The sequence below is a fragment of the Rutilus rutilus genome, assembly GCF_951802725.1.
Source record: "Rutilus rutilus genome assembly, chromosome: 19".
Classification (NCBI taxonomy): Eukaryota; Metazoa; Chordata; class Actinopteri; order Cypriniformes; family Leuciscidae; genus Rutilus; species Rutilus rutilus.
Window position 1 is genome coordinate 20688683 of NC_140232.1, and position 25291 is coordinate 20713973.

The 25291-nt window shown below is 38.3% G+C and overlaps 1 protein-coding gene across 1 annotated transcript; it reads right to left on the bottom strand.

The window, feature by feature from the left end:
• Positions 1–5921: 5921 nt before the first annotated feature.
• rhocb (ras homolog family member Cb) lies at positions 5922–24891 on the bottom strand. Its single transcript, XM_084389509.1, has 5 exons — positions 24538–24891; positions 9423–9580; positions 8442–8562; positions 7632–7762; positions 5922–6512 (listed from the first exon to the last, which is right to left on the bottom strand). Exons 2-5 carry the CDS (start codon positions 9576–9578, stop codon positions 6339–6341), a joined length of 582 nt encoding a protein of 193 aa, XP_084245635.1. The 5' UTR covers positions 9579–9580; positions 24538–24891; the 3' UTR covers positions 5922–6338.
• Between the last annotated feature and the right edge of the window lie 400 nt (positions 24892–25291).

The window sequence follows — 25291 nt, forward strand, 5'->3', positions numbered from 1 at the left end:
ACATATTCAATCAATATCACTCTTAAATGTTCCCAGTGTATATATGATATGTGATGTATTCCATATTACATAATAACTAAGAAAAACACCATTGCAAGTTGTCTGAGATTTCATTTTTTATGCAAATTAAGGCGAGACACCATTTTTAACTAGCAGATATCACCATGAAACTTTCACAGTTGATTACCTACATTAAGATGAGAAAAAAAATGTATTACAAGTTTTCTGTAATTTAATGTTTAAATATGCAAATTAGGCAATATAATCAAATGTGCACTAATTTGCATATATTTAAAACAACGAAATCTGAGTATTGGATAAAGCCAGGTTAAAAATGATTTTTTCATTGTGTTCACATATTAGATGGGAAAAAAATTACAGCGGGATTTATGGATATCTACTTTTGTTATCCTGTAAATCAGAAAATACTGTCAATAGCCTTAAAAAAATGATTTTCGCCATGTTTTTTGGAATAAAATCTTATATAAATCAGGCTAGGAATAATATATTTACAAATCCCTCTGTAAATGTCTTCATAATATAGGTACAAGACTGGAAAGTTTGGTGTATAGGTGCTACTGAAGTGGAGCGTCATCCATGTGGTTTCCTTAGTCTGCTTCCGAAGCCTTCACCGGCCCCAAGCAGGAGGACGGCACCGCCCGTCTCCGCCCCTTAGCCGGCCAAAACGCCAGGCTAAGCAGCACTCCTGAGATGGCCAGCTTGGAGTTAGGGCTCAGTTCTTCTCAGGAGCTGGTAGCAGGACCACTCCTTCCCCCGGTGGAGGGCCGGGGGAGAATCTTTTTTCTAAGAACTGATGCCCCTTCCTCCGAGTCCCAAGAGGCCATGGATGGCAGTGTGCGACGCTCTGCCTCGCCACTCTTGTCCCCCTCTGTCGCCAGACCTCTGTCAGAGCAGGCCCCCCGCGGAACACTGGTCCTTCCCTGGCCTCCTCTGTCAGGATGCGGCAATGACCGTGCCCCCACACCGGGTCGCTACGCCGCCCACGTCCGGACCGTTCATTCCACTTCGCTGCCCTACCGAGGGTACGTCTGTGGTTCCCATGACCCCGCTGGTTCAGTTCTTGGGAGCCTGGCTAGAGCTTCCCAACCTGTCCCGCTGGGTTGAGAGAACCACCAGGCTCGGCTATGCGATTCAGTTCGCACGATCTCCTCCCCGCCTCCGGGGAGTCAGTTACACTATGGTGGGTGGCAATGCCCCTGTTACTTGCGAAAGGTGCAGTCGAGATTGTCCCTCCAGCCGAAATGAAGTCCGGGTTCTATAGCCTTTACTTCATTGTACCGAAGAAAACCGGTGGGTTACGGCCAATCCTGGACCTGCACGTCTTGAACCGATCCCTTCACAGGCTTCCGTTCAAGATGCTCACGTGCTTTCATGGCTTCAGCCTCTCCCTGGAGAATGGAGACTCCATCCAAAGACAGTTCAGCTGATTTGGGATCAGTTCGGGGACGCACAGGTAGACCTGTTTGCCTCCCACGACTCGTCCCATTGCGACCTGTTTTACTCCCTGACCGAGGGCACGCTCTGCACGGACACACTGGTGCACAGCTGGCCGCGGGGCCTTTGCAAGTATGCATTTCCCCCAGTGAGCCTTCTTGCACAGACCCTGTGCAAGCTCAGGGAGGACAGGAAGAAGGTCATTTTGGTTGCCCCTCATTGACACAACCGGACCTGGTTCTCCAAACTAGTCCTCCTCGCGACAGCACCTCCCTGGCCAATCCCTCTGAGGAACGACCTGCTTTCTCAGGGATGGTGCACCCTATGGTACCCTCATCCCGATCTTTGGAACCTCCACGTGTGGCTCCTGGACGGGATGAGGCAGGTTTGAGTACCCAACCACCAGCGGTAGTGGCTACCATCACTTCCGCTAGAGCATCGTCCACGAGACATGCCTACGCGTTGAAGTGGAACCTCTTCGTCACCTGGTGCTCTTCTCGCAGAGAAGACCCCAGAAAATGCCCGATAAGTGTCGTGCTTTCCTTCCTGCAAGAAGGGTTGGACCGAATTCAGTCTCCCTCCACCCTGAAAGTGCACGTTGCCGCTAGGGATGGGAATTGATAAGAATTTAACGATTCCGATTCCATTATCGATATTGCTTATCGATCCGATTCCTTATCGATTCTCTTATCGATTCTTATTGGGTGAGGGAATAAGTACAAATTTGTTTGTATTAACTCCCTTTAATATCTGATCAAATTGATCATTATCACATTCATTGATCCGGACAAAAAAATAAATAAAACTGCCATTTATGTGCCATAAAAACTAAAAACACAGACTGAAAACAGTTAAGGAAGAGCTTGTGCCTTTTGGAATATTAACAGTGCTCATTTGTATTAGGCTATTGAGTTACTAAAACAATCTTTGTCAAATAATACACAGGTTTTCTTCACATTTTGAACGTTTTTGTTTCCATTTGTTTAATTTCAAGATCTGATGTGACTTATCCATTGTTGTTTTTACATCTACAAAGCTGGGAGCACTAAATGATATTCAGTCACATTATACACGCTTTTAACATTAAATAAAGCACATAAATAGTACCTGATATTATCATTGCCACACTTTGAGATTGTTGTTCCAGCGCGACGTCGCAGTAAAATAGGATCCGTTTCAAATAGAATTGTTGCGTGTCGCGGCTGGTTAAACTTTGATTAACATGGAAAATGATAATTTTTATCGCGTGTCGCACCGTCGTGTCACATGTAGTTAGGACGCGGTCAGAGCGCTTCTGCCTCGATGCCATGTTTGCTCATAGTGTTTGCTACATTCTGAACCAAAACAACGCAGCACGTGTGTGACGTCGTGTCACATTTGAACGAGCGGAACCGATAAGCGGAATCGTTAAGCAGGCATACTAACGGTTCCAAGGAATCGATTCACTGGGCACCGGTTCTGAAGAAGAACCGGTTCTCGGTTCCCATCCCTAGTTGCCGCTCCTCGGCGAAGAAACATATCTGCATGGTGCCAGCATACTTCCTTATATACCCATGAGGTAAGGCGGAGTTACGCAATGCAAATTCCGCAGACCCATGGCATTTCTTTGCCATTGGCTCGTTTTATTTCTCGAAGATGAGAGGCTTTCTGAGCAAAACCCCATTCGTCGTCATGATGTAACGTCTCCGTTCCCTACTCGGAACGAGGGTTACATATGTAACCGAGACGTTTTACGCCCCCCTCTCAGAAGCCTTGGACATTTGGGACAATGTGTCAAAAAATATTTTCTCTAACCTCAAACTCTTTCTCCCACATTGTATGTAGTAGCAGCAACCATGTGTGGCCCACTATAGTCTTCTATCAAATTGCAGTATTCATTGGGTTCCATGAGAGTGGGGCCAGCCCATAAAAATATCTTACATTTTAACGTCTAGTGATCTCAAACCGGTTCCACGGAGGGCCTAGTGTATGCAGGTTTTCTCTTTTACCTTGAACCAAACTGATTGAGTAGGTCACTAATTGGTTAAGATCTCCCCTCACCTGGTAGTCTAGGTCTTAATTGGGCACTAATTGAAGGGAAAGACCAAAAACCTGCATACACTAGGCCAGGGTTCACCAATCTCGGTCCTGGAGGGCCGCTGTCCTGCAGAGTTTAGCTCCAACCCCAATTAAACACACCTGAACCTGCTAATCAAGGTCTCACTAGGCATACTAGAAACTTTCAAACAGGTGTGTTGGAGCTGGTTGGAGCTAAACTCTGCAGGGACAGCGGCCCTCCAGGACCGAGATTGGTGAACCCTGCTCTAGGCCCTCCGTGGAACCGGTTTGAGAACTCTAATTCTGCTCTTTTTGGTTTTCAGCTATTGTTTTTGTCTGACTTTTATTATGAAGTTTTGTCTGTGGGTCATAATTTGTCATTTACTTTGCAGTTTCGTCTGAGATGCATCTGAAATCGGTCACAAGTTCACTTGTTCATTATAGTGAATGGCACATGTACTTTATGGAGAAAAGAGAAATTAAATTGAGTGAGCGGCTTAAGATGACGGAATTTGTGTGTGCCAGAGAGTATAACGATATAACGATAATAACTTTATATGGTATAATGAAAATAAATAACTTGTTCACTTGTTCTCATATTCATGTCATATTTAATAGATAGTTCATTCATTTTAATAGAATAATAATACAAAAACTACAAAAAAGAATTAACACAATGATATAATTTTATTATTTTTACTTATAAATGTGCCATAAAAAGCAATAAATAGAGCACATAATACATGAAAGCTGTATTCCTTTCAGGGTTATCTGGTTTTGTTTATTTTTAGTTTTCTCCACATGGACTCTGTTTGTGTTTTCACCTTGGTTAGCTTGTCTTCATGGTTGTTAATTGGATTCATTACTCAGTTCAGGTGTGTGTTGTGTTCAGGTGTTCATGTCTCATTATCCTCTAACTACTTAAGTTCAGATCAGTTTGTGTTTCGTGTTGGGTCTCGTCTATGTGTAGTTGTGTTTGGATGTACCTCTTTGGAGTACTCTGTTGGAGCTTTAAAGCCTAACTTTCGTCGTCGATTCTTTGGTGTTTTTGTTTTCCGTCTTGTTTGTGTTTTGCTTGGGGCCGGTGAAGGCTTCGGAAGCAGACTAAGGAAACCACATGGATGACGCTCCACTTCAGTAGCACCTATACACCAAACTTTTGTACTTGTACCTAGTTATAGTTATATTATGTTATATTATGAAGACATTTACAGAGGGATTTGTAAATATATTATTCCTAGCCTGATTTATATAACATTTTATTCCAAAAAACATGGCGAAAATCATTTTTTTAAGGCTATTGATAGTATTTTCTGATTTACAGGATAACAAAAGTAGATATCCATAAATCCCTCTGTAATTTTTTTCCCGTCTAACATGTGAACACAATGAAAAACATTTTTTTAACCTGGCTTTATCCAATACTCAGATTTCATTGTTTTAAATCTATGCAAATTAGTGCATATTTGATTAGATATTGCCTAATTTGCATATTTAAACATTAAATTACAGAAAACTTGTAATACATTTTGTTTCTCATCTTAATGTAGGTAATCAACTGTGAAAGTTTCATGGTGATATCTGCTAGTTAAAAATGTTACCCTATTCACCTGTAGTGTCTCGCCTTAATTTGCATAAAAAAACTTGCAATGGTGTTTTTCTTAGTTATTATGTAATATGGAATACATCACATATCATATATACACTGGGAACATTTAAGAGTGATATTGATTGAATATGTATGTCGGCCTTAAAAAAATTACACAAATAATGCTTAATTTCACCTTAAAAGTTGGTATTTTGCATATATATACATAAAAAAGGCAGTGAGCCTCCATTATATCTTTGCTCTGACCCTTGACTATCGATCTAGAAACTTAATTTCCTCATCTTGATTGCCTACTTACAAAAAAACTTGGGGAAAATGGTCCAACGACTGAGCAAGATAGGCAATTTGGTGGCCATTTTGATATGCAAATTAGAAGGTAAAAAACTCAAAATTTCGCTTGGGAACCAGTTTTTTTGGACTCAGCACCCTTGAAATATGTAAGGTAGGCCGGTTCCCGACTTGTACCCATAAATGCTCCTCACTTCTTATAGAAGGCCATTTTTCTAAAATCCGTCTAGTCTATAATGCTAATTCAGTTTTAGCCTGCTAACCATTAAAAATGGTTTATACTTGGCACAAAATTATATACTTGAGCATTTTTGTCCAAATATTTTGTCCGTTGCAAAGCAAACAACACAGATATGTATAATAGTAAACCGAATTGATCAGACTACAACTATTCCTTACAGCCTAATTTTCATTCATGTAAAATAAATATGCCAGCTATCCTTACTAAGGTCAACTCCATTGGACAAAGATAAAGAAAGTTTGGCACAGTCCCAAAATCAGCAGTCAAAAAAGAGACACACAGAGCACAGGCTGGCAGTTATAATGAATGATAAATGTATTTTTGCTTCTTTCTTTTTTTCAAACTTAAATCACTGAGCATCATATACAGAGGCATAGAATAACTGTAAACCAGAACCGAAAGATACAGAGAAGATTTATGTACAAATACAAAATTAATCTCAGTCTTTCCTCCAGAGAAGGAAGAAAGGAAGGAAGGAAAGTATGCTGGTGAAAAGAAAAGAAAAGGAAAAAAAAAAAAAAGAGAAAGATGGCAAGATGAAGAGGCATTGGGTACTGACACACACTTTGGTTTCTCTATAAATATTTTTCTGTCATCCACTCCTGGATTGCGAGACATGTGAGGCGCAGCAGGTTACTGTAGGTTTTTCCTGGGGTCAGTTGCAGAAAGGAACATGGAGGTGTGTGTGTGTGTGTGTGTGTGTGGTGCTCATAACAGTAGGCAGCCGCTTCTCTTCTTGCGCTTTCGCACCTGCAGCGCTGCCCTGGTGGCCATCTCAAAAACCTCACGCACTCCATCCTTAGTTTTAGCCGAACACTCCAAATATCCAAATGCACTGATCCTGTTAGCCATGTCACGGCCCTCCTCTGGTTTTACAGGTTCCTAAAACACACGTACACAATGAGGAAGCATTCTTTTAGAACTCTTTTCACCCTCTCTCTAGTTTCATTTGTACACTAACAATATCTAATAGTGAAAACAATGTCTAATAGTGAACACTGCATTCAATTGATCAAAAGTGACAGTAAAGACATTTATAGATGTTACAAAAGGTTTCCATTTTAATTCTATTTCAAATAAATGCTAAAGATTTCTATTTCAGCTAATAAAGCATAACTGTCAACATTGATAATAGTAAGAAATGTTTAGCAGTAAATCAGCATATTACAATGATCATGTGACACCACCCCCCACCCATTTCTCCCCCTAATTTTTTCATAAAAGACCCCCATTTCAGCTGCCCTCTTATATTTGCATTCTGAGTTATTCACAGACTCAATTCATGTAGCTAGATTAATATTAAAATGTAACTTTTTTTGTATTTGCATACTGATTCAAAGCGAAGTAGGTTACAACTCTACAATATACAATGAACGTCAATAAACATTTCATACTGTAGAACTATAGTATGCTGAATGTCACATGACTTACAAACTGCCACATTCCTGTAGAGATAACCTGACAAAATTTTGATAAAATCAATGAGCATTCCTAGACACTAACGTCAATGTTTCTTAGCTACCTTAAATGGTCCCCACAACAGTCCCTTTCAACACAAAGCATTGTGGTTAAAATTAGCCGAACAATTTGGGAGAATATGATGGATCATTACTGTACAAATTGTGTATACTAAAATCTTCCTCATTAGAAAAATCACTTAAAAATGCTACATGTATAAATATAAAAGTATTATGACGACCAGCATGGAAGTTTCACTACTGTTTTTTGCTTTACTCTTACAAACAGACCTTCAGCATGATGTAATCCCTGAGGGCAGCTTTTTCCCCACAGGAAACAGGTGCATTTCCATTTTCCTTTGTGGCTTTCAGAGACAGGAAGTGTCTTGTTTGTTAAGCCAAAGGCCAACAAAAGGCCTCTGCTGTGTCTTATAAACCTCTACTTCATGTTACTATGGCAACATCTGCTTAACACGTGTGCGCGCGCACGCACACACACACACGCGCACACGCACACGCACACACGAACGAACACCTGCCATACCTGTTTCATCTTGATCAGCTCCCTGCGTGTGTGTTCATCATTCCGCAGGTCCTTTTTATTGCCCACTAGGATGATGGGAACGTTGGGACAAAAATGTTTTACCTCTGGCGTCCATTTCTCTGGGATATTCTCTGGAAGAGGCCAGAACAGAAGTTATGAAACCTGATGCCAATGTTAAGATATTTTTAGAAATAATTTAATACAGTAAATTATAAATATTAATAACTGCAGGAAATTGTGTATTTCATTAATTAATGAAATGTCAGTATTTAATAAATCATCTTCAATTTTACCTTAATGTAATATGTGCAAGTTGAATTACTTGCATTTAGTTAAAACTGTATTTCCTGTGAAGCAGGAATAAAAAAAAAAAAGTAGTAATTTACATTACCGTTCAAAAGTTTGGGGTCTTTAAGATTTTTTTTTGTCTCTTATGCTCAACAAGGCTGCATTTATTTGATAAAAAATACAGTAAATCAGTTTAAAATAATTGTTTTCTACTCTAATATATTTTAAAATGTAATTTATTCCAGTGATGTCAAAGCTGAATTTTCAGCATCATTCCTCCAGTCTTCAGTGTCACGTGATCATTCTAATATGCTGATTTGGTTGTCACGAAAAATGTCTTATTATTAACACAGCTTATTTTTTTCAGAATTCTTAATAGAAAAATAGAAAGTTCAAAAGAACAGCTTAACATGAATGTCTTTACTGTCATGACTGAAATGCTTACTGACTCCAAACTTCAGAACAATATTGTGTGAGTGTGCGTGTGCGTGTGTGTGTGTGTGCGTGTGCGTGGTTAAGTACCTAAACTATCTGGACTGTCTATGGAGAAACACATCAGAATAACATCTGTGTCTGGATATGACAATGGCCTCAACCGATCATAGTCTTCCTGACCAGCTGTGTCCCATAGAGCCAACTCCACCTGAGAAAGAGAGAGAGAGAGAGACAGAGAGAGATTACAGGTATGTCACTGGACTTTGAGTCGTCTTGTCATCAATATCAGTGGTCATAAATATAAAAACCATTTATAAACCTAAAGCTATTTAAAGAGATAACTGCAGTTCAAACTGGTCTAGAGGTCTTAAAAAAGAACTGAAAACTTTTCTTTTCAGAAAAGCGTATTTTTAAGTGTGTATTTGTTTTAGTAGTTTTTTATTTTTTGTTTTTATTGATCCTTGTAGCACTTTGAGATTTGATGTTCAAATGAGATCAAATGTATAGTGCACTATAAATAAAATTCATCATCATCATCATCATCTTAAATGACAATACAAAAGATTCAAGGGTTAAAAGACTTGAGTTTTTTGTGTGAGCACAAGAGATGGAAATTAAATGTGTGTTCTGGAGCATACAGGAAACAGAACAAATGTAAATCAACAAACTGCAAATTTTTCTTTTCTCTTTTAATCAAAAGTTCTGGGACACTGGTCTGGGCAAATTTAACTGCTGAAATAATATTCATCCTTAACTTATAGGTTCATTTCAATATTGTTGTCCTCTATTTCAAAGAAGCTTACAAGTCCAAACATGAACAAAAATCTTAAACAAACCATTTCCTATAGTAGTAAGTTAAGATCAGAGGAGCACTCCCTCTTGCTGAACTTCTCTCATATTATATCCAGCATGTCTGATCAGGATGGCCTGAAATTTGGGTTAAAAGGTTGCAGGAACACCCAATTCCCTCTCTCAAACAAGCATACCCAGACACACCACATTCTCAGTGCTTCTGTCCACGAAACAAGGAAGAAGGACTGTGTACAACACTATTTTAGGATAACTGACCTGTTTGCCGTCCACCTCTATGTCAGCAATGTAGTTTTCGAACACTGTGGGCACGTAGACCTCTGGGAACTGGTCTTTACTGAACACAATGAGCAAACATGTTTTTCCACAGGCTCCATCTCCCACAATCACCAGCTTCTTACGAATAGCTGCCATCACTAAAGAAAAAGAAAGAAGACTACAATGAGAGACATGGTTCAAATGAAATTCACAAAACAAATACAATATTCATAGTTTGTGATGATGACCCACTGGCTGTAGATTATCCCATTTATTACATAGCTATTGAGCAAATAAAATTGCATGAAAATAAGATAGAACGATAGATAGACATAATAATATTTCCAATTTACTTTTTCTACAGACTGGTTAGCTAAAACATTTTATTACAGCTGGTAATCGTAACTGTTCTGAGAAGTTGGAGCCAATTAGCCATTTTAAATATCATAGAAATGCAATGAAATTAAAAGATAGAGACTGAAGAATGATATGAGAAACGTGAAAGTAGCAGCGATAAGTTGCCATTGACTGCGTGCGGTGAAATATCCAGTTTCGCCGTAATTGTAAACAAACATTTAACAAATCAGAATCAAGTATTCCAGAGAGCCACGAAATATGTCCAAAGAATCATCATAATAATTTAGTGAGTGAACCCCTGTTTGAGAAACACAACATAATAGAGTGTAGCAGATCCACGATGTATCCTGCATTTATGCAGAAATCAGGAGGCCAAAATGCTGATCAAGACCCAAACTCAACCACAAAATGAAGGTCACAATGGAATGAAAAAAGTACATTTTGTTGAAGGCCTTATTTGGGAGAAGCTCTTGCATCCACACAAAGTGAGAGCATGAAGAGTATGGAAAAAAATATACAGTAAGAAAGACTTTCCTGTCCCACCCTCTTCCTCTCTTTCCCGCAATTTGGAGAAAAAAATAAGGACACGATGGCCCAAAACTGTCACAGCCAAAGAACACACTCACAGCCACACATTTTCTTAAAATAGTGCCAATCTAACCAGTTGTCCACATTTAAGCACACACACACCCGTACAGTAGCCCAGTGAATGCGGACACACTCCAGCAGAAGATTTTGGGCTTGTGTGCATGATTCATGTGTGTGAGAAAGATGGTAGGTTATGTAGAAATACCACATTATTTTGGACAAGTATCATGGAAATTTTGGATACATTATATTTCAAATAAATGCTGAACTTTCTATTAATCAAAGAAACCTGACAAAAGTATCAGTTTCCACAAAAATATGAAGCAGTGCAATTGTTTTCAATGTTGATTATAATAATTCTGAGCACCAAATCAGCATATTAGAATGATAAAATGATGAATTTCTGAAGGATCATGTGACACTGAAGACATTTAAATCATATTAAAATATAAAACTATTTTTAAATTGTAATAACTCTGTAATACTGTTTCTACTGTATTTTTTATCAAATAAATGCAGCCTTGATGAGCAGAAGAGACTTCTTTCAAACACGTTTAAAAAAAACCCTGCTAAACCCAAACTTTTGAACAGTTGTGCATGTACCTTTAAAATGCCATCTTTAGTAAGGAAAGTGTGTGAAGGGACGCACACATTAAAGGTGCGCTGTGTTACTTTTGGTGCTCTAGCGGTTAATAAACAAAACTGCATGCGTCTAGCGGAAGAACATTGTATAAGATAAGACCGATTTTTTTTTTTTTTACAGTGTACCTTTAATGATTGACTCAACATTTGATTACTGTAGTTTCAGACTAGTTAGGACAGCAGTTTCATAATCAGACATTTGGATTGGATGGTCACAGGAAGTTGTCAGCTTATCCTGAAAGAGAGACACACCCACACATTGAACTTGAAAAAAATATATATAATTACAGCGGACAAGTTCTGAGAGAGAGAAAAGAACCGAAGCAGGTCAGTGCTATTCTTAAACGTTCCTCCCTGGAGAGAGAAAGGTGTTCTTGGTGATGGCAGCCTATATTCTCACAGACATTAATCTCTGCTGCCATTATCTCAAGTCCTTCAAACACACATTGGGAACACCACTGGCTTTTTAAAGCAGTTGAGAAGACCTCCAAAATTTACAAAGCTGACCTATCAATTCACTGAAATTGAAATAATGAAGCAATTCATTTTTTTAGTATAGATGAGAACATCTGTGATGTGTCACACTGGGAATGTCCCACAGTGCTTGCTCTGGGAATGCTGTCATGTCTCTGAAGGCACAATGTGGAAACATTTCCTCTGCCTCTGGTGGCAGGAAGAGAAAGAGCTCACTTCCTGTTCTGACAACTCCCTTCCTGTTCACATGCAGGCTCCAAAAAACATTGTATCTGGTGAAATTTAAATCCCAAATATGCTTCTGGGTATAAATCACTGTCAAACCGGAGCAGTGTTTATATTTTATAGGTTTTATTTAATTTTTTTGTAATTTTGTTATGTGCATGCATTTGTTATTTAGCTTTATTTTATTTTAGTCATTTTTGACCTTAAACATAAACTTACTTTATTTCAGTTTGGTTTTGCATTTTTTCAACTAATATAAATTTCACTGAATGAAAAACATTTGTAGTACTTTTTAGTTTTAGGAAACAATAACAATACTGAACTGGAGCAGAAGACAAAGTGAAATCTGACAGACTAACACTGAGCGGGTGGGATATATTACTGGCTTTATAGTCGTCAAGGGAGGAGTTATTAAAAACAGAATCAAATCGCATCAAACATAATCAAAACAATTAAGTTAATCAATACAGATAGGCAAAGATGTGGGTTGCTTATAAACTAGACAAGTACATATTCAATAATACACAGCTTCCTTAAAGGGATAGTTCGCCCAAAAATGAAAATGCTGTCATCATTTACTCACCCTCAAGTTGTTCCAAACCTGTATGAGTTTCTTTCTTCTGCTGGACACGAAAGATGATATTTTGAAGAATATAGATAACGAAACAGTTGTGGGGAACCAATTGACTATTTATTTTTCCTCATACTATGGAAGTCAATGGGGTCCCATCAACTGTTTGGTTACCCACATCATTCAAAATATCTTCTTTTGTGTTCAGCAGAATAAATTCATACAGATTTGTAACAACTTGAGGGTGAATGATGAAAATTTTCATAAAATAAAAAGGCTGACAACTCAAGTAGTCCTTCAGAAATCCTACATCTAGTCAATTAAGAAAACCTGCAGTTCTGTACATCCCTACCATCCACAGAATCAAAGAGTAGTTGAGTCAAGCACTGAGTGAATCAGCAGAAGTTAATAATAAGAAAATGAGAAAAAGCGGGTTTCATTATGATTGATAAGAATCTAAAACAGTTCAATATAACCTGGATATGGAAAGTGAATGAGATTTAAATTGGATTCAGGAGGGGGTTTAGAATTTCTGCTTCAAAGAGTTCCATAAGGGATCATATATAATTGAGTCAAGTCCATCACGGCAGCCTTCTTCCCTCCAAACCCACCACAGAATTGACACACACAGAGACTAAACGGGGCCCAGGAGAGCGTTTTAAGGGTGCGCAGTGGACGAGTGTGGACACTTTCAATGCTTTCGATTGACCTTGAGCCACAGGAGCTGTGGACTGATGGGCCTCTAAAATGGCTGGATTACATATTGAACATTCATGATGAATGTGCGACAATTTCACTGATGATATCAAATTAAGCAACACCGTGAACGACGCAACTATCTTAATGTGCTTTTAATTTGGCCATTAAGCTTCCTAAAGACCATGTGTCAATAAACTAGTTTCCAGTTCCCTCTTAGTATCACGGGAAGGTGAATATCGTTTTAAATGGAGGTTTGACACTGAATCATTTCAGTGAATCAGTTTAAACTGCCAGTTTCAGTGAATCAAAACTCAATGAATGAATTAATGAATATCTATCTATCTATATCTAAATATCATTCTGATATGCTGATTTGCTGCTCAAGTAACAAAACAGTTGTGCTGTTTAATATTTTTATGGAAACTGTGATACTTTTCAGGATTCTTTGATGAAAAGCAAGTTAAAAAGACAGCATTTATGTGAAGCAGCAATCTTTTGTAACGTAAGTATGTTTACTGTCACTTGTATGTATGCATTTATGTGTGCGTATTTATGGATGAAAAATCCATACTGACCTGGTAGTGTATACAGGTATATACATTGTGGAAACCATGCCTTGATTATGTTTAACTTTATTTTCCTTGCCTTAAACAATAATTAGGGGTGTAACAATATTTCGTGTCACAATATATCGCAATACAAAAATGCAAAAATATGTATCGTGGATAGTTCACCCAAAATAAAAATTAATGTGCGAGAACATTTTTTAGTTTTCTAAGTTTTAGTGTCAGTACTACATTAAACTATTATATATAATGTTGAATATAATGTATAATAATGCAATGGGGGAATATTTGTGTAAAAAGTGTCCTACATTATTTTAAATATATCTAGTCAGTGACAGAGATCAAGCATGTTCGTCTAAAATAATTCTGTTTTCAGCTTCAGAATCATGAATATTGTTATTCTGGTTTCTATTGTCCTGTGCTTTGGGTTTCAGCACCAAGTCCAAGATCATTCATTTACACACACAATGTAATATCAAATTTAGCATTTTAATCAACAGGTCATTTTCTGTTAACCTTTTATCATGTCTTTGAGTATCGCAATAATATCATAAGTTCAGTATCGTGATATGTATCGAATCGTGACATGAGGGTATCGTTTCACCCCTAACAATAATGGCTGTTTAGTTTAAATAAAATGTAAAATATTTTTTTATTGTTAAAAGGCTATATCGCCCAGTGTGAGGGTTTGTGAAGTGTCTCCACTGTGAAGTCTGCACTCATCTGTCAGACTGCCTGTTCACTGAGTGGACACTGAAACTTTTGAACCGAGTAACTCGCTCTCTGTCTCTGTCTCATTCCCACAAATACCTCAGAGAGGTAGGGTACATGAGTGATGCCCACTGGCCTGGTTCCTGCGAAGTCTCCAGGAAGTAACGGACGATGTGAGCACTGGTGAGATTGTGTCTGGTGGACGATGTGAATATATGATGCCTGCAGTGGGAGCCGCAGCACAGAGCTCTGTGAAACGTGTCTGAACCTCACAGGCAAGCTGTAAAATCACGCAGCATTCTGTCTCCAGCTGTGTCCGAAACCGCTTAAACGTTCACTCATTCACTAATCCCTATATAGTGTATGACATTTGAGTGCACTGTATCTGCAAGGAGTGAACGAAATGAGGTGAGTGAATTCGGACGCTGACGTTTACACTGTGCGTCGGAGAGCTGGAGCTGTCACAGAAATGGCTTCGTCACACATACATTTGTAGTTTCATCGATTGAAATTGTTAGAAACGCTCACGCTCACAGATGACGTGGTCGTTGAGTGCCCTCAGGGTTTTTAACAAATTGTTAAAACACCTGGCTTATAGTAAAACACATTAAATTGAGTTAATGCCTAAATTATATATTTTAATAAAAAAAAATAAAAAAATAATATACCTATATAATTCACCTTATTAATATCAGTTCATTTAATTTTAAAATTCATCTATATAATATTGTCTCAATATTTTAACATGTTTTATTCAAGTAATGATTAATAAAAAAAAGGTAGAACCCCTCTCCGCATTTGATTGTGGGAAATAGTGCTTTAGCAAGTGTACATCAAATGTACACTCATATTCAGAGAGGATCGTGGGTAAAAGTAGTGAACGAATGTAGGGAATGATGTCGTTCACTCAGAATTCGGACACCACTTCAAAATGGCCGACACCCGATATAGTGCACTATATAGTGGATAGGGAGTGGTTTCGGACACAGCTTCTGTCTGAAGCTCAAACCAACTGTTTGCACGATGACCCTATTTACTAGGGATGAGCAAAATGACATCACTAGGTGGGATAAGAACATCAGATTTTTACTATGTTATAGGCTAATTGTGGCAAAAAGAAATCACTATAACGATATTATTGCGATAACTATAGAATAATTGTAATAATTTCATTTAATAATAATGCCAACAGTCAAATATTTTTGTTTGTGTTTTTGATTTTCTGATAAATTAATCATGCTAAAAAATAAAAATAAAAAAAGTAGGCACACCACAGCTCCATAAATAGAGAACATGCAATAAAGAATTGTTCTATTTGTAGCTTTTTGCCTACTGGATGTGTGCACTTTTTAGCTTTTTTTAGCTGTAACCATGTGTACAAAAGCACTGACCCTTTGACTGGCCCTTCCTGTAGAGTGGGGTGTCTAACACCTTGTTTTAAAAAAAAAAAACAAGAAAAAAACCCTGAAACAAATCCCCCCCAAAAAAAACCCACAATGAGCTGCCTTAACCGTTTTTCGGTAGCGCTTTCGCCTGTCGCTCTGGAATGATTTTGTGTGGCAGTAGTAGCCACACAGCGTCATCGTAGCCTTCTTTTTGCCATTTTATGATGGGCAGTAACCAGTTTTAAAGAGCAATACTGTCACCTACTATGTTGGACTGTCAACCAGAGTTACTGGAACTGAATTTATGATATTATCATAAGTGCAGTATTAACGTTTTTTATATATATATATATATATTTTTTTTTTTTTTTATTGTATCATGATATCATCAATACCGGCATGTTGTGACACCCCTAGTCCTGTATAATTTAGGCCCGCTCACACCAAGAATGATAACTATAAGTAGAGAAGCACCGAAATTAAAATTTTGGGCCGAAACCAAAAATTCTGGATGCACTTGGCCGAAAACCGAAACTAAAAATAATTTATTTATTATTTTAGATGAGCTTTTTTTTATAATTGTATTTACATACATGCATACATATTTCAAAATGTATAAAAAAAAGTTCTATTACTGAGCGAGTACACACACACACACAAAAATCAATGTTCAGAATTGTGTTTTTACACCATTGCACCTTTAATACTAGATGTATTAGGCTCAAAACGAACCATGATGACCAATACTGACCAATTATTATCAGCAGGAATCTCACTGCACTCGCTGTATGAACAGGTAAAGATGATGAATCTCTCTCTCCAGGAAATCTGACTGGAGCTTCAATATACTTAAACCCACTGGAGCACATTAGAAATATTTAATGGGGTATAAGTATTCATTTAATAAGGTGAAGCTCTGCCATCAATTCACAGTTAATCTCACAATTAATGACCCGTAGAGATCATCAGGGGGTCTGTAAGGTCTTTAAGACTGAGACACCTCACAGAAACGCACACTTATTCTTTTCCCACTGGATTGCTAGACAGTTTTATATCAGAAACATGTAAGCAAAACTGAATTGAACCAGAAGGGCTTTGAAAAGTGTTTGCTGATGTGTGTCTTCAATATTTCTGAGAGGGGGTCAACCTAGGGGTGTGCGATATGATGATATCAGATCACATCAGTTGTCTTAAAGGGATAGTTCACCCAAAAATAAGAAATTTTGTCATTTACTCACCCTCAAATTGTTCCAAACCTGAATGAGTTTAACCAACATAAAAAAACGTGATATATTTTTGCCATTTCTCCCACCTCCTTCCTGTTCAGAGGAGGTGTGAAGTTCCTGCACAAACTCCTTGACTCCACATTTCTTATTTTACTAAACCACTTTCAGATAAGCATATCTTGCTGTGTTTCTCTAGTAGGTGCTGTAATGGTAATCTGGCAAAACAGCTCCATAGTTTTATACTGAAACCCTTGCAAAGTTTGGTTATAGGAGGATTTCAGTAAGTGGCAAAATTTTGTTCTATGGGATATAGGGCTTTGACTTTTGCCCAAAAATCATATTCGAAGTTCGTTTGTTTATTAATATTAATATTCAAATCTTTATTAATAATATTCTGACCATTAAATGCCTTCAGTAAGACCCATATATCACATTAATGGGCCTCATATCTTCGCAAACGAACCGTGTCAGCAAATCTGTCGCTCTATTTTTCAAGTTGTCCCATTTTTGTGCTGAAAAATAAAAGATGTCATCATTTAAAAAAAATAGAATGGTCAATTTTGATTTCACGGTGACTTTAAGAAATAGACTAAGCCAGACAGTTCACCCAAAAATAACTTAATTTTGTCCAATGAATATTTTTCCTTGTATGGGCAAAAACCAAATATTCTTTTGTGTTCCACAGATATCATAAAAGTAAATGATGATAGATATTTATTTTTTGGCTGAACTATCACTTGATTAAGCAAAAAAAAAAAACATGGCTCACAGTGACTTACAGAAAGCGTAAACACACTCAGCTAGTCAAATAAATCATCCCCTGTTGTTCTCACTGCTGGGTCCAAAAATTTAAGATAATGATCTTAGAGTAGCCTACACTTTGACTAGTTTATTGATTCTGATCTAGGATCATTCTCAATTCTCTAATCCAACCCTGACTCGAAGCTAAAAACAGATGAGAGTCCTGAGGTTAGTGTATGAAGGCTATGAGGACGCTGTCTGCTGGACTGTGTGGAATCTGCACACACGCTGGGCAGGTTAAGAATGTTTCAGTTGCTACGTTTAGAAACTTTTGCTAGGGCTTGGTTTTTGTGTTCAACATGTAACAAACATTATTCTCCAAATTAAAAATTATTTGTTAAAATATAAAAAAAAAACTATACTCGATGCAGCATCATAAAAATTACTTAATGCTTTGGGGCTGATGAATGCTTCAATCTGATTGGTTGACAAACGTTCTGAGAAGTGCAATTATTTTCAGGGAAAAGCATGGCTAAAGTAGTTCCAGGCAGGTCACAAAATTACATTATATTGTGTACGTATGTTTTCAACCTCTGCCCGTGACTTTTATAAACAAAACAGCTTCACTACTGAAAGCTACATTATATTTCCCAGCGATGATAATTTAAGCCCAAAGCACAAGACTATTGAAGGCACACATTTGAGCCTGTGGACTAAAGAAAGTGAAGTAAGATTTGATGATATTATGGGGAAATATATTTATTAAATGTTTAAATTGCAAATATCACATACAAATGTATTCATCTAGTAGATAGCAAGCTGATAAGTTAGATGCTAAATAAGCCAGCATAACTTTATTTACCACATAAGGCAGATGCTAGCTACCTCATGTGGCTGTTTTTCTCTGCCTCCTGCAATACGTTTTCAAGATCATTCCAGTTGTTTAGCTAGCCTTACTATTTATATATCTGTTCATGCCATTGCATTAGTATTCTTACAAGCTCTTGCATTGCATTAGCATTCTTACAAGCTCTTGTCTTATTTTACAGAAAAATGCCACGTGCACTATCCGATGTTTGGAGACATTTTATTAAATATTTTTTGGGGAATATTTAAAAAATTCCCCAGCTTAACTTCCCATGGAAATTTACCGGAAACTTTACGGAAATTTTCCGCCCCTTTGCAACCCTAGTTGTAGATAAACGAAAAAATTCTCCAGACTATCTCTTCCATCAGATTTTGCGCTACAAAACATTCTTGAGTCATGACAGCTGTTAGCTTGGCAAATAATCATGACCACCCGACATGAATTGTGTAATAATTTTAACATCACGGCACATCATTCAAAACCAGGGTCTACCATGTGGATAGTAAAACCATCACCAAAAATCATATTGGGCGGGAATTAATTTAAACAGTCAGATATCAGAAACAAGTCATGTCTAGAGTGAGTGTAAACAGTCGGGCCCAAAAGAATCGGATCTGGTCAAAAGATCGGATCTGTGCATTAAGACCTGCAGTGTAAATGCAGCCATAGACACTGGTTTTCACACACTCTCTCTAATAACTGCATTTATCTGCTATCAGTGGCTCAAGCCACCATTACTAGCTCTAAAATGACGTCTTGGAATTAGCAACGGCGGCTTGGGATTAGATGAATAAGAAATCCTACACACAAGAGCGTTTTAAGGACAAAAACCTGAAAAAATGTCTTGAAATGTTTTTGTTCTTGACCAATGTTTTGAGGTGTGGTAACCGTAGTATAAGCAGAATAATTGACTGGGGTATTTAATAATTTTAAAATAATAATAATGCATTGCACACTAATAATTTATATTAGTTGACGTCAACTTGACGTCAATTATTCTTTACATATTACACAGAGGAAACGGATATCACAAGTTGTTGGTTGGTCGTGTTTGTCATTGGTTGTGCTTTTAATGCATGTAATTTGCCTGGCAAACAAAGCTTGGTCTTGGAATTTGAGAGTACGAAGTCTCTGTAGAACAGAAAGATAACAGAGATTAAAACCTGAGTTTATGATTCAAGTGTGTGGGATACTTCTGCTACAAAAAATATTCTACTACAAAAAAACCTATGAAAATAACCTTAAGTAAAACGGTGTATGGTAAAGCAGTAATTTAATGTACACTGGGAACCGTAGTCCAGCTGTAGACATCTGTGTCACTTAGAGTGCAACAGTCAGGTAGTAAATAGGGGAATATATTTTTAACAAACTTATAAACCTTTAAATACAGACCTACTGTGAGCTACAAAGTTGTTAATCAATGGTATATGCTTTTGTTGAAGCCATCAGCCTGCATTATCTCAACAAATTTTTTAAAAGTTTAACATTAGCCTGGCTAACGTCAGACCTCGTCTCATTGAGACGTGGTCTGGGAACCATATGTTAATTTTCGCGTATTTAAGGCGTGGTTTACGAATGCCCAGAGCCGTTTATTGGGCGCTACGAATGTCTATCAAATGCGCCTGTACGTAGCTCATAGCCAATCGTTTGAATTATACCAGATGACGTATGTAGAGCGACAGAAATTCGACGAGGAAGACGACGATGGGTCAGAGATGTATGTGTACACGATGGCGTTCAGCGACTAAACTACTTAGAACACTATCTAAGGCTGCATCGAAAGGTAACTTCGCGTCTGCTGCCATGTTGGATCCATAGATATGAACAAACTGCTTCGGTGTGTCACATAGACGTCGTCATCGTCTTGCTGCTCCCTCCCCGTTCTGTGATTGGTTCCCTTTTTGAGGGGGAAATCTGGTCCATGGTGTCCAGGCTGCCTAGCAGCGTGAATAAAATCGCGCTGCACGCAAGGCAGCATGGGGAAACCCAGGCTAGTTTAACATTGGAATTCCTGGTGAAAAACAAAATCTCCACCAATATGTGTCACCTGCTGTGTGAGATGACACAATGTGTGTTTGTGTGGAAAGCCAAATGACAACAACTTGCTGAAGCACAATCCCAGTGCCACTTGCTGCAGATTGCTACAGCAACACTTATATTACAGGATTCATTGACCCCAAGGGTGACAGCCTATCAAAAGCAAATGTCAGACACAAGAACATAACAGCCTCATGCTTCTGAGCAGCAGCGGATCCTTAGATCAGATTCTCCACATGGAAGAACAGAGACGAGCACAGAAGATTAAACTCATTTAAAGGCCTCCTGAGGCCTCACTGGTGTCTCGCTGAGAGAGGAAACACTTCCAGTGTATCACACACATCAAGGCGGAAAATCTGAAACAAATAGAGCACAACTTTAAAGTTCTAACGCTTAAGTTTAGGCTAATAGAAACAATGATGTTACATTGTAAATAAAGACTGAGCATTTCTAAGTGGTGAGTGTCTCTGATTTCAACATTCACTCAGTCAGGAATGAAGGAACAAACGAACGAAAGACGGAAGGAAAGAGAGTCACCCTAGCAAAATGAAATGGACAGATTTTTCTAAGCTAATGACAGAAGAAGCAGAAGTGTCTGACCTACTTGAATGTTTGTTCTTGTTCCTAGAGAGGGTGATATGGAGAGGAGAAAAAGAGGGTGTCCTAATTAAAAACCGTCCTCTCTTCCTCCTCCTCATATTTTTTGTCCCTCTTTCTTACACGATCAGGTGTTGTTCATCGAAGACTAAATGGACCGCAGCCCAGAGGGTTCACACTGACCTGAAAACAGCTTCCCATGCACAACCACTCAAGATCAGTGACATTGCACACTACAAACTGATCTTTGAGCAGTCAGAAAGTGAGCGAAAAGGTAGAGGCTGCTAGTTTGGACATGTTCGCTCTCTATTTTTTAACAGCAGTGTCGTAAGAAATTAAATCATTCATAATTCTAAATACTTGCCTTTTTCAGCAGAAAAACACTTGGGAGTCCAGCTGTATTGATGCTGACCTCTGTGAGATCAAGGGTTTTTAAACTTATTTAGGACACTTATTGGATTCAAACTTGGGTCATCCGAAACGCGGTGTTGCCCACAAGACAGCATTTCATTTTGAGCATTAAATTTAGCATTAGTAATCAGACACTTGAAGTAGAGGAACACTTGGATCCACAAGCAAGGACACCGACTTGTTAGTTAGAGGTGTGAGATCTGTCTCCGTCATTGTGATGTCAAAATATTTCAAAAGTACTGTAAAAAGTTTGGAACCAGCATTAAACTGTACTATATCGAATGGTTCATACAATAGTACAGTTTAAACAACTGCTTTCTATTTTACAATATTAATTATTGAGATGGCAAAGCTGAATTTGGTGTTGAAGAAGCATTTTCGAATTATTTTGAGAGTTGAAAACGTTTGTGCTTCTTAATATTTTTGTGGAAACCATTCAAAAGCTACAGCATTTATTTCAAATAGAAATGCTTTGTAAGATTATAAATGTCTTTAATGTCACTTTTGGTCAATTTAATGCATCCTTGACAGGTATTTTATATATATATATATATATATATATATATATATATATATATATATATATATATATATATATGTAGGCCTTGACATCACCTGCAGCCACTGAGGGCAGGACAGACCTCACACTTCTATCAAATCGGTGTCCATGCTGGTGGATCCAAGCGTTCCTCTACTTCATAAGTGTGTGATTCCACAGGAGGAGAAAACAGCCCAGAGGACACAACAGCATACAGACAGTCCTCCAGGACATCTACTTGTTTTTAGCATGCAGGAAACCACCCTCAAAAACATTCTGCTTATGTAAGATGAAGCCAAACAAACCAACCTCCCTGTTCGTTAACGCTCAGTCAACACATTTAATAGCCTAATTCATTTACAGATAAAATATCAGTTCTGTTTTGATTATTTTACCATTTTTTTTTAGCATGTGCAGAGTTTGCATCACAGATATGCCCACTAAAGCACTAAAGACTGCGTCCGAATCAAACCAGTGTGCCTCACTTTGATGTTCGGACAGCAAGCTGAATAACGAGCCATATCGACCTGCACCTCTCATACACAGAGAGAAGTGTGGCTGCGAGCCCACACCTGTTGGCAATGCTGAGGCGGCACAACAGACGCAGCCTTCCTAGTCCCTCCCTACTAGCATGACTGGCACACTCAGACATTCTTATCAAGTGAGACTGATGCTCTTCAGACCCTCCGCTCTTTTTCTGCATCAGTTTATCACAGTCACACTCATCATCAGATTAAAAAAAAATACATTAAACAAGCAGCAAGTCAAGCTATTTCAATGCATGCAGTGAATATTACAGTCCTCAGTAAGCCCAAAGATTCTGTCTAGATAGCTCAGTATGTTTTGAGCCATGGCCGTTGGGATGTAAACACTGTCCTTACATGGAGGAGGTGGTCTGTTTCAGAGAGAATAGCTCAGAAATTCCTGCTGGAATGTGGCCTCTTCCTTCCAAAACACATTGAGGTAGTTTTCCTATAGGCAACTGCTTCAAACACAAACACCTGGATCATTCCTGTCTAACAAGTTTTTATGTGAACATTTCACTTTCAGTAGCCTACAAAACAGACCATGACCAGCTGTTTCTGTCCAAAACACACATGATTCAATGACAAACAAGAAAATCCAGGGTAATAAAAAGTTCTTAGAAATGTAATAATTTACACTAGAGATGGTTTTATAATTTTTTTCAAAAACACTGATTACCTATGTTTTCAAAAAACAATTTAGCTAAAGTCGATAAAGCTAAAGTTTTATAGCTTTTTCTTCCCTGTACATATCCATATATCCGAGTGAAACGGCTTTCCAAACAAGACTAAATGTAAAGGGATGAGGAATGGGGGGTATTCAGTTCCATCGGGAATTGATTGGATCACTGTGGTTTGCTATTGCTGTGATCCCATGTGAGTGACAGGAGGTTGTGTAAGGATGTCACGGTGACTTTAATAAATTTCAAGTAGCATAAACATCAAGCATTTCTAAGAAATAAGCTTTCAAAAGCGTAAATAAAATTAAAATGTGTACGTTTATCTGCTTATGTATCTTACAATAATAACCAATCATTCCAGCCTTTCCTTTATTTAAGAATTACATTTTTCGTTCCACATACTCTCAACATACATGGACTTTCGATCAGCTGTATTTCGAGGCAGGTCATGTGACGTCGACATGGCGGCGTTCAGGAGGAGGCGACCAGCTCCATGTACGTTACTGTACAAAAACAATCTTCCCCTCGAAAACTGGAGTATTCATCTCACGTAAGCGTACACAGTACACTTTAATAGTCCTTCAAAGTTATTTGTAAACTTTTACAATTAATAAAAACGTAGTAAGTGCAAATTTTATCAATCCCTTCAAAATAAATGACCATCACGTCATTGACCAAAAAAAAAAAAAAAGTTTGGCATGAACGCGCACTAGCGCTAAATTCTGTAACATGAACCCACACTAAGAGCTGCTGAGACTTGGAAAACATGAGCTGAAAGTTATTTCATTTCGAGGCGCGGTCTTTCATCTTCCAAGTTTCACCAATAATAATCTGTGTTGTCTATACGAGTGGATTTTAGTGTAACGTTGACGTCTCTGAACTTATCTACGACGTAGTGAGCCTAAACACAACGATGTGGGGTGTTCAACAGGGGTGTTGTCTCACACTCCCAAGCCAAATCCATCTGAATCTGGTGCTGTAGTCAAAAACAAACACTGCGATACCGAGCTGCGTGTGAAAACAGGTGGTGTGACCACCGTAAACACACCACAACTTCAACTTCACAAAAGGTCCTCATAAGTCACAATCAAAATCTTTTCCCTGGCTTTTTAAGAAACACGTCAAGTTGTTGTTCTTCATAAAATACGCTTTTCTGAAGCCAACACCTACTTCTTTTCTCCCCGCAGAAGTGTTAAGCCGTGAAATGGCTCTCGCTTCTTCCAATATCTAATCAAAACTAATAGCAACGCAAATGCTTTCGAAATCAACTCTTACCTTTTGATCAAACTGAAGTTTCAGCGCTGAAGGTTTCCTTTTTCTCTGGCGCAGTGTGTGTGTTCAAGTGTTTGGCTGGCCGTGGAGGAGCGGACTCGGAGCGCTGCCGACGTTAGATCCTCCCACAGACTATGGACACGCGCTGCTGGAGTTGTCTATGACCAAATGCTATTGGCTCGAAGGGAGGAGCTGTCTGTCACGGCCCCGCCCCTCAGCCGTTGAAATAGAATGACATCATTGGCACGAGCGGTGGCAGGGGGGTTGAGATGTGGGGCGCAGTGACCAGTTGATTGAATTCCAGAATGCACCATATGCAGTTCTGTAAGATTCGTGAACGAATCAGTCTTTTGAGTCGGATCTTTTTAATTAATCGGTTGAACCCATGGTCGAACATGCTCACAAAACCGGTTTGAAACATTCACGAATCAGTGTAATCGTTTCTCGAGTGAACAACTCACTGACTCATTGAACCGAGCTCATTGGAGCAGATCCGATTCGTGATGAGCTGAGAGCTGATCCATATCCACCTTATTTTGCAACGCTGTTTTCTGTGAATGTACGAGATTTCAGATGTATTAGCCGCTATATTTACATAACTAGAAGAACAGTGCAATAAATGGTCAAATGTGTGCACTACAAACCACTGTTTATAACTAGTTACTACAACACATTTAAATAATATGAGAAATACCATTTTGCAATATCAAGTAGCCTAACATACCGAACTGTTTTTGAACAGCTAAAAATAACTGGA